The 9227-nt window shown below is 49.4% G+C and overlaps 2 protein-coding genes across 2 annotated transcripts; one reads left to right on the top strand and one right to left on the bottom strand.

Moving 5' to 3' along the window:
• Positions 1-330: 330 nt before the first annotated feature.
• On the top strand, positions 331-2273 carry B3GNT4 (UDP-GlcNAc:betaGal beta-1,3-N-acetylglucosaminyltransferase 4; the record flags this gene model as incomplete). The annotated part of the gene is made up of 1 exon (XM_083804242.1): positions 331-2273. One exon carries the CDS (start codon positions 331-333, stop codon positions 1438-1440), a length of 1110 nt encoding a protein of 369 aa, XP_083660368.1. The 3' UTR covers positions 1441-2273.
• A 2596-nt stretch (positions 2274-4869) lies between these two features.
• DIABLO (diablo IAP-binding mitochondrial protein) lies at positions 4870-8454 on the bottom strand. Its single transcript, XM_083804251.1, has 6 exons — positions 8278-8454; positions 7817-7940; positions 7333-7464; positions 6791-6901; positions 6545-6641; positions 4870-5558 (listed from the first exon to the last, which is right to left on the bottom strand). The coding sequence occupies exons 1-6, from the start codon at positions 8322-8324 to the stop codon at positions 5344-5346; spliced, it is 726 nt and encodes a 241-aa protein (XP_083660377.1). The 5' UTR covers positions 8325-8454; the 3' UTR covers positions 4870-5343.
• Positions 8455-9227: the final 773 nt, after the last annotated feature.

The following is a 9227-nucleotide window of genomic DNA, read 5'->3' as shown; positions in this document are numbered from 1 at the left end:
GCGGCAGCGGGCGGCTGCCGGTGAGCGGCGGAGCGGAGGAGGGAAGGAGCCCGGCGTGGCCAGCGCAGCCCGGCGCCCGGCTCCCGGCCGGGCTCTGCCCCCGGGGCAGGCTCCGGAGCCCGGCCCCGCGCTCCCGTCGTGGCCGGGACCCGCGGAGGTGAGACACGACCCAAAACCGCGTTGGGGACTGGGGGGGAAGGGGGGGCGGCTCGGGGCTGCGGCTGGCACGGCAGTGCCGGGAGCGGGAGGTGGGAGCGTGCGGCTCTCGGTGATCACCGGCTTGTCCCTTCTCCGTCCCCCCAGGGCCTGGATCCCGCACCGGGCGTTGCGATGTATCCCAGGATTAAAAACCTGGCGCTTTATGCCCTGTCGGTCACGCTGCTGGCGTGTCTTATTTATCTAAAGAGAGAGGCGAAGTTAGCAACCTCGTCAGCAGAGCAGAAAGTGGATGTAGCAAGTCGCAAACCCAAGCCTTTGGCTCTGGGCAACGCTGAACCCAGCAAGTGTTTGCCAGACTTGACCCTCGCCAACTCTTCGCTTGCCCTCCCGGAGCTTCACCGCGTCTTCCTAACGTACAAGCATTGCCGGAACTTCTCAGCGCTGCTGAAGCCTTCCAGGTGCAGTAAGGACACGTTCCTCTTGCTGGCGATCAAGTCTCCCCCGATCAATATAGAGCGGCGGGTGGCAATCAGGAACACGTGGGGGAAGGAGGTCTCCATTGGTGGCAGGCACATCAGGCTGGTATTCCTTCTAGGGCGCTCGGAGGCCAAAATCCAAGCGCAGCCCCTGCACCAGCTGCTGGCTTACGAAAGCCAGGAGTTTGATGACATTGTGCAGTGGGATTTTGTTGACAATTTCTTCAACTTGACCCTCAAGGAGCTGCATTTCCTCCGCTGGTTCATGGAGGACTGTCTGCATGCCAGATTTGTGCTGAAGGGCGACGACGATGTCTTTGTCAACACTTATAATATCGTTGAGTTCCTCCAGGAGCTGGACCCTGAGCAGGATCTCTTTGTTGGGGACGTGATTGCCAACGCCCGGCCCATCAGGAACACCAAGGTCAAGTACTTCATTCCAGAGTCCATGTACAGAGCCCCCTTCTATCCTCTCTATGCGGGTGGAGGGGGCTATGTGATGTCTAGGGTGACAGTGCGCCGGCTCCAGAGCACCGCAGAGGACACGGAGCTCTTCCCAATAGATGATGTCTTTGTGGGAATGTGTCTGGCAAAGATGGCAGTGACCCCAAAGAACCATGCTGGCTTTAAGACTTTTGGGATCCAGAGACCTTTCAATCCTTTTGATCCGTGCTTGTACAAGGAGCTGATGGTTGTGCACAAGCTAAACCCAACTGAGATGTGGATCATGTGGACGCTGGTGAAGGACGAGAGCATTAGGTGTGCGGTGTCAGTAACACACGCCTACAGAAGTGGTTGGAAATGAAGCTCCTGATGAGCACAGTAGGATTTTGGCTGGTGACGGATACAGGGTGCTTAAACTAAAAATCAGGTTGTGGTAGAAAAGTGTCCTCTACTAACAGGCTGTACGTGAGCCGTAGGGTTTTGTTTTGCAGTCAGTCTTTGTCGGTGGGTTACTGAATTGTCAGGGGAAGGGGACGGGGCTGGTAGCTTGGAGACACGGTGAGATGCAGCACAGGGGACTCGGCTGGGTTCCTCCCAGCCACGCTGGGGCCCAGGAAATTCACAGCTGCTGCAGGTGACATGAATGAGGTGCCACCTCCTGTGGAGGTTCTGCAACACTGAGGCTGGTGTCTGACTGCCAGCCTAATTCAGTCTCTCCTGGGAAAGGTAATGATAACTAACGAGTGACGGAGCACTCAAAATTACTTCTAACCTTTTTAGTCAAGGCAAGGGCAGAAGAAAGGGCAGTGTATGCTGCTGCATCTACTGCAGTGCAGCTCCGTTGTCCCAGGCCAGCAATTCCACAGGTCCTGTGGGGCAGCAGGAGAAAAGGAATGGAGGTGGGGGATAAAAAAAGCTTAAAAATGTATTGCCTTAACAGCACAGTGATCCGAGGGATTGGGCTCCAACTTAAGCCCTTTGGATTTTACAGAAGGTTATTACAAGTTGACTTGCACTAGAAGCTTTTGCACAAACACTTTCTGATCTGGTTTGAGAGGAGAAACATGTCCTGAGTGGTAGTTAAGTCCCAGTGGCTGCAGCTTTTTATGCTGTGTGGGCGGTGTTTGGGGTTTATTTGCTTCTTTTGCTTGTTTTCGTGATGTTGGGTATAAATAAAATACAGTTCTGAAAGTACTCACAGGACTCTTCCTGGGTCTCCTGAAAGCTAGAACTAGGAGCCAAAGGAGGCTGAGGCCTGGTGCTATTTGCATTAAGGAGACGTGGATATTAAAGTGGACGGGGTTATGAGGAAATGAAAACTTGCTCACTTCCTCTCCTGTGAGCAGCCGCTGCTCTCTGCCCACGGTCCAGGCATGCTGCATGGACGCAGAAGCCGTGCTTAATCTCTGAGTGCTCTGGAGTAACTAATTTGAGGAGCAATCAATCCCGAAGCCGAGATTTGCTGACAGTTTACAAAGCTTCTCAGCCTCAGGGTGCCTTGCTGCCAGATGTGCTATGCGAGCAGGCAGCGACCTGGAAGCTTTAGAAAAATGTAAGGGGAGCGAGGGTGTGCGATTACAGAAATCAGGGCTGGTTGTGCCGTGCCGCTGTCATTCCTGTCTCGTGTTCCAGCTGCTCAGCATTCAGGGCCACCAGCTGTGAGCTGGAGCTTCCAGAGGTGCCCGGGGAGCGCTGCCAGGGGTTCCTTGTCTGGGCTCCTGAGGCTTGGAGGGCGTCCTGAGCCCAGGGGTGTGCCAGGCTGCCTGCCCCGCGCCGCTGTGGGTGCGGTACTGTACAGCCTGGGGCCGAGGGGTTCCTGGCAGTCCTGTCTGACGGTGTATTTGCCTTGCGGCCTTGGCTTTCTAGAGCACCCGCTGTAGGTCGTTTAGCTCCACTGTGTGAGCCACGCTCTCACAGCACGAGTTGCTGCTCTCACAGGGGCTCTTTCTGTGCTAGATGCGAGTAGGTATGCGTCTAAGAAAAAAAAACCTTCCGTGAGCCTGTGCGCTCCTGGAGAAGTTGCTACTCCATCTCAGTGCAGCCCAAGCAGTGACTAACCAGCTGTACCCGAGACACTACGTGTAGTTTGATTAGTTGGCTTTGTAAACGAGGTTGAGTATCGCGCAGCAAAGCCCTGCATTTCTCGGCACTGTGCCCTGAGCACCACTGCTTGTTCCGGAGAAGAGACTGGACGGAGCGGGCTTGGTACGACATCAGCTGCTCTGGCAGCATTTTTCTGATCCCCTAGCTGAGTCCAAATGCAAACTCAGGAACATCACGCAGCGAGCGGTGTCACGGCAGTTCTGGGCTTAAGTGCGTAGGCTAATTCCCCGCTATGCAACTCTCACTTCTTAACGAAGGTTGTGGGGGGATCTTTTCCACCCTGTTTGGGAGGTGCTGTGGAGCTACTCAAGTATTTCTTTCCCTTTTTGACTTGATTGCACTGACTAATTGCTTCCTGTCACAGCTGAAGGTTAGATGCGTGGGGGTAGAGCCTGTGTCATAGCATAAAACAAGAAGTGGGGCAGCAAGGGGAGGGGGGCAGGCTCTGAAAGGGGAAGAATGGCCACTTTCCAGACTCTTGGGTTGACGTGTGTCTTTCTTAAGCCATATCCTTGTCATGCAAGCATGAGTGAAGTTATTGCAGCAACGTGACAGAAACACAGCCTGTATGTGCGTTTCAGTCAGTGGCTTGGTAGGAGTTCTTCAACTGCAGCACAGAACAAATGGGAGCAGATGTGGTTAGAAGGCTGACCTGAAGTTGCCTGCAGTTCTTGAGGGTGTGGTTGTGCCACTGCTACAACAAATCAGCTGCTGACAGTTGCGTTTTCCCCAGTGCTCCAGCCTGAAGCCATGTTTTGGACCCTCTGACTAGTGGCACAGCAGACACCGGCATCTTCCTGTGAGCTTTGATTCCAGACCCTGCCTTCCCCCTTGGATACAGCAGCAGCCAGTGAGCAGCAGGAGCAAGGAAAGTTGTTTTTTGTTTTTTAGAAACTTCTACTATTTAATCTAAATGTATAGTGCTGTGCAGCTGAGATTGCATTTGTTCAAAAGGCAGGCAAAATGAGGCAGAGAAAGGCTCGTGTTACAGCTGCAAAAATTCCTAATCAAGCAGAACTCAGTTTAGTAACAGCAACCTCAACACATGTAGTGCGTCTGCTGCTAATTTATAGTGGAAAATCTTATGATTGTGTGCCTTCTTACAAAAGGTGATGAATGGGGATTAACTGCCTCAAATCAGCAGCGACAGAGTTCTAGTCAGTGCTACTGCACAAAGCAATCTCAGCTAAAGTTTATATTGTCTATACAGCTAATACTGCAAATTTCACATGAGGCTGTCAAGTTAGAAAATGAACACAGTGAAAGACACTTGTGGTTTTGAAGCCTGCAGTGAAACATTAAGCTTACCAAAAGAGAGAATTCAGGTAATTTTCCTGAACCTTGTGCTGGAAAGCATTCAAATAAGTAAAACTCACTTTTGTTTGTTGCTTTATAAAATCTGCAGCAGTTGCGACAACTACTCGGTAACCACAGTATCTTGAAAATCACATTTTTTGCTTCCTGGGGAAGGCAGCTGTTTTACAAGCAGTAACTCCTGGGCGAAAGAGGCTGCTGGACTGTACTGCACTGCAAAACTTCTCCAAGAAGAGCTTGGGTAACTCCATAGAAAGTTTTCAGCTTTATAGCAAATGTTTTCCCTGATTGCAATTAAGTGTAATTAGATATAGCTGTCAGACTCAACTCTGATACAAAGTCAAAACAGAAAACAGCTGATAATCTCTTATCTGTGTGGGCACACTTGAAAGGAAATGCACTTGCACAGTTTAATAAAGGTTATCTACTAACAGATATCATTTACTTCACAGGTTAAAAATAATCACTTTTAAATACACTTCTTTGGCTGATACCTAGTTAGCCTCCATGTCAGAGTTCCCAGAAACACATCGCACCACGGGTAGGATCCTCCCAGCAGAGACAATTAACAACAAGCTATCCTTGATAGCGATTTTCACATTTGCATAGTTAAACACTTAAATAATCAAACCCATAATTATTACAAACATGGTAGGTTACAAAGAAGGTGAGGGCTTTTCAGAGTCTTTGAATTGACTTGATTTGTAAAGCAAGCCTATTTGGGAGGAGGGAAAAAAAATGGAATCACAGGCTTATTTCAGCAGTTTCCTACTATCCACTTAGAAGTTTAGGACCCCACGATTTCTGATCAATTCTCACATACTCAAAGGTGACACTTGAGTTCTTTTCAGTCTTCCCGAAGATAAGGGTCTTCACCCGCATCCGTACTTCCTAGGACACCCTGCGGCAATGAAGACTCCTCTCCTTGAGCTTTTATGAGCTCTTCTGTTTGAGCTTCAGCTAACTTCGTCTCTGCTTTCTGGGACAGCTGTCGCACTTCTTGCACTTGTGATTTCACTAGCTGAATGTGGCTTCGGGCTGTCACTGAGGCTTGATCTGCACCTGAAAAGCAGTAATTTAAATACGTTAGGTTAGAGGAGCACTCAGCAAACCTTCAATTAAGGAAGCAACTGTCTATAATTATCACCTGCTTTGCTAAGTGTTTTGATGGCTCTTGGGCTGTATTAATGCTAAATGCATTTACTGTTCATTTACCTGAACCAACAAACAACATGCCAACCTTGAGATTTCTGTGCCCCCTTGAATTCTTCCAGGCCAAGCAGGTTTCAGCCAGCATCTGGTCAAATTGGATCAGCTTGTGCTGTTGGGTTTGAGAACTAAGCCCAGTCCAGTCACTGTGTGCCGGGAACGTTCAGTCCTTGTCTTGTCATGAAACATCAACTGGGAAGTATAGCACTGCTGCACATGAAAACCCGTTTTCCTGTGCTCCTACAGATCCTATGTCTTTTTCATCAGTTTCATCAGGAAATGTGCAGTTAGGCTGCCCCTGGATATTTATCTTTTTCTTCCTCGTCTCCTTTCTCTGCTCCAGTAATTTTCCCCTTTGCCCCAAGTCAGCCTATAACTCAATCTCAGAGCTACCAAGTCTCTGCATGTTTTGTGGCAGCGTGTGTACAGGGAGAAAACAAAACTCTTATCATCCCTGAGTGAAAGGCAAATACTCTCACTTCAGTAAAAGTGAATCCAGCGAGGGGCACCTCATGGACCCTTATTACAGACCCTTATTTCTGTGGCTCCCAGAACCACGTTTTAACAGTGCATTTGAAAATAACACTTCCCTAAAACATTTTCTGGCATGGCTGCTAGTCATCTGAACAGTATAAGAAGTTTCCAGGCCTAGTTCTAAGAACACCTGTACAAGACCTGTAGCCAACAGAATACAAGTTCTTAGTGCGTCTAAAAACCAGGCACTTGCTCTGAATTGGTACATTACGTAGTTCATATCCTCTTTCTCAATTCCATTCATACACAGTAAATGCTGCCTAAATGTTAGGTGAAAGATTCTCAGTATTTCTGCTTCTGCGTACCTGATTGATACGCAGCTTCTGCTGCCATCTCTGAAAGACGTAACGCTGTCATCCAGCTGGACTCCAGCCTTAGGTATTCTTGCTGTTTTGTTGTCATCTAGGAGTAAAATAAATTACTCAGCTTGATATAAGAGTGTCAGAATGCTCTTGCAAACCGCCTTTGTGAAAAGGTCAGCAAGTGACACAAGAGCTGTCTGAGCAGCATATATGAGGCAAGTTGCTGACCAAAGGGAGACGATCACTTACATCAACTCTGGCTCCTATCACCACCTGCCAGACTGCATCTACTTCTTCGGAGTTCATCTTCCCAAGAAGATTTGCGTATTGCTTGTAGAGAGACACTAGTGTATAAACTGCCTGCAAAGGAATCACTTCACACAGTTACAGGAAAATCTGTAAGTCACTGAAGTTGTCTCAGTGTTAACTGGTGTTAATTAGTCACAGGAATAAGAAAAGAACTAACCTGTCTGTATTTAATCCCCAGTATATACAGTAGGTAACAAAATAATTTAGTAGTTCTAAAGGTGCTTTGTTCTTAAGATTACTTTTAATTTTAAAGATGTTGAAAAAAGGAAGGAGTACACACTGACTCAAACAGAACTTTCACACTCCAAGAGTATGCATCGTTCTGGGCTTTTTGGAATCCAGAGCATGTAACTGCCACTGATCTCCTGCTCTGAAAGCCTACTTGTGCTACAGCAGTTCCTTGCGCTATCACATAAATACGCTTGTACTGCATGAAAAGCAAAAATATATAAGAGTACACTACTCATAATCACTCAGCTTACCTTCGTATACTCTGTCAGTGCTTCAATCAATGCATATGTAGTTTGAGAGAGGAGAGTGGAAGTGCTGTCTGTTACCAGAGAAACTGCTCTTTTAATCAAGGCATCGTTACTGAGAGAAGATGAGTTCTGTTTCTGAAAGACAACAAATTTGCATCATCTTTACGATGACTTTCAAGTATACATTATTGGTAACAACGGTAAGCAAAAGCAGGCTGTTAATTACAAGGTTGGGCAGCCTAATTCTTACTGGTGTTTCGCCTTTCTCTGTAAAACAAGGCGACCTTTTTTTAAGACCTTATTGAAGGTAAACCCTGTCCTTCTCATTTCTCTTCCTTAACAACTACACAGCTCACAGCTTAACCACCTGTGATCCCTGAGAAGGAACGAGGATGGTACTAAGGTAAGCATTAGCTCGTACAACGCTAAGCAAGTGGTTTTGAGTAGAGCTGTTTCTACCGATCGTATCTCCCTCGTGACACGTTACCTCAATGACCGGGACCGCGCACAGCGCCGCTCCCAGCCCCACGCCCAGCACCTGCTGCCATCGCCTGCTCCCCCCAGAGAGGCTGGGCTGTCTCCGGGCAGCCGCCAGCACGGGGAAGCCTCGTCTGCAAACACAAAAAATAGGAGTCAAGCACAGAAACAACCCGTACGCGGCGTGGGACAGGTATCGAGGAGGAAAAGAGCTTGTAGGGGCTGCTCCAGGTGACCCAGTCAGCAGGAGCCTCCTGCGATACAGCTGCCTTTGCAAACGAACGAGGTCGTTAACGGTCCTATTATTTAATTATAGCTACAGGAAACAAAAGGCAGGCAGAGTAAGCTAGCACACTGCTAACTCCGTGAGAGAAGACACGTAGCTTGTACGAACACACCGTTAACATTCAATCACGCTGAAAAACAGGATTTAAAACAAGCTTATCGACAGCGAGCGGCACACGCGGGTACCTGAGGAGCGAGCGGCAGCTCCGCAGCCAGCGCCCGGCGGCGGCCATCTTGAGACAGGGCGCGGCGACGGAACTGGCGTCACGCGCGCGGCGGCGGGAGGGGGCGGGGCGGGGGGGGCGATGGTGGCGGAGCTGCGCGTGCGCGGCGTGCGCGCGAGCGACCGTTAGTAACGGTCGCGGGGAGGCGAGGCTGTGAGGTAACTGGCGGCCTGAGGATCCCGAGCGGCCTCAAAACCCCTCGGAACGGCCTCAAAACCCCCCCGAACCGCCTCAAAACTCGCGTCCGGCCCCAGCCCGAGGTACTTGCTGGGCTCCGGGCTTAGAACCGGGTGCGGCCCCGCTCTTTGTGCCCCCGCTGGTGTTCTTCGGCTTTGCTTTTAGAGTACGTGGTGCTGCGTTGGCTTTGGGTGGTTCTGTGCCAGTGATAATCCCCTGCTAGGGTCTTCTCCATAGTTAACACGTGAAAAGCCTTAATCGAGATCAATTACCTTTTTTTTCCTTTTTTTTGTTCTTTCTGTATAGCAGAAATTCCTGCAGTTCTCTGTGAGACACTTGACTTGTCACAGTTTAGCTTTAGCAGGGCACTGCTGTACCAGTCACGTCCTTCAGCTGACCCCATATTTAAAGTATTTATTGAAAAGTGTTGCATGCTCAAGAGCACCAAACGATAGCCCTATGGGTGGACTGGTGTTGGTGCCCCCTCCCCATAAAAGTGCACCTTGTAAAACTGGGGGAAACCTTGTGCTGATTTGAAATGGCTTTTCTAAGACTTACAGAGCTAGTACAAGTAATTTCTGTATCTCTGCCTTCACACCCTCAGTGAGGCAGAGCTAGGCAAGGCAGGACTTGTTTATCTGAGATGTTGGTCACACTCAAATCGTGTCGCATCCCTCCCGTCCCTCCACCACACTCAGTGGGCTGCTGTTCCCTAGAGGTGGGCTGAGTGCGGGG

Source organism: Anser anser (genome assembly GCF_964211835.1).
Source record: "Anser anser genome assembly, chromosome: 18".
In the NCBI taxonomy this organism is placed as follows: domain Eukaryota; kingdom Metazoa; phylum Chordata; class Aves; order Anseriformes; family Anatidae; genus Anser; species Anser anser.
Note: the sequence above shows the minus strand (reverse complement) of the source record. Positions and strands in the feature narration are given on the sequence as shown.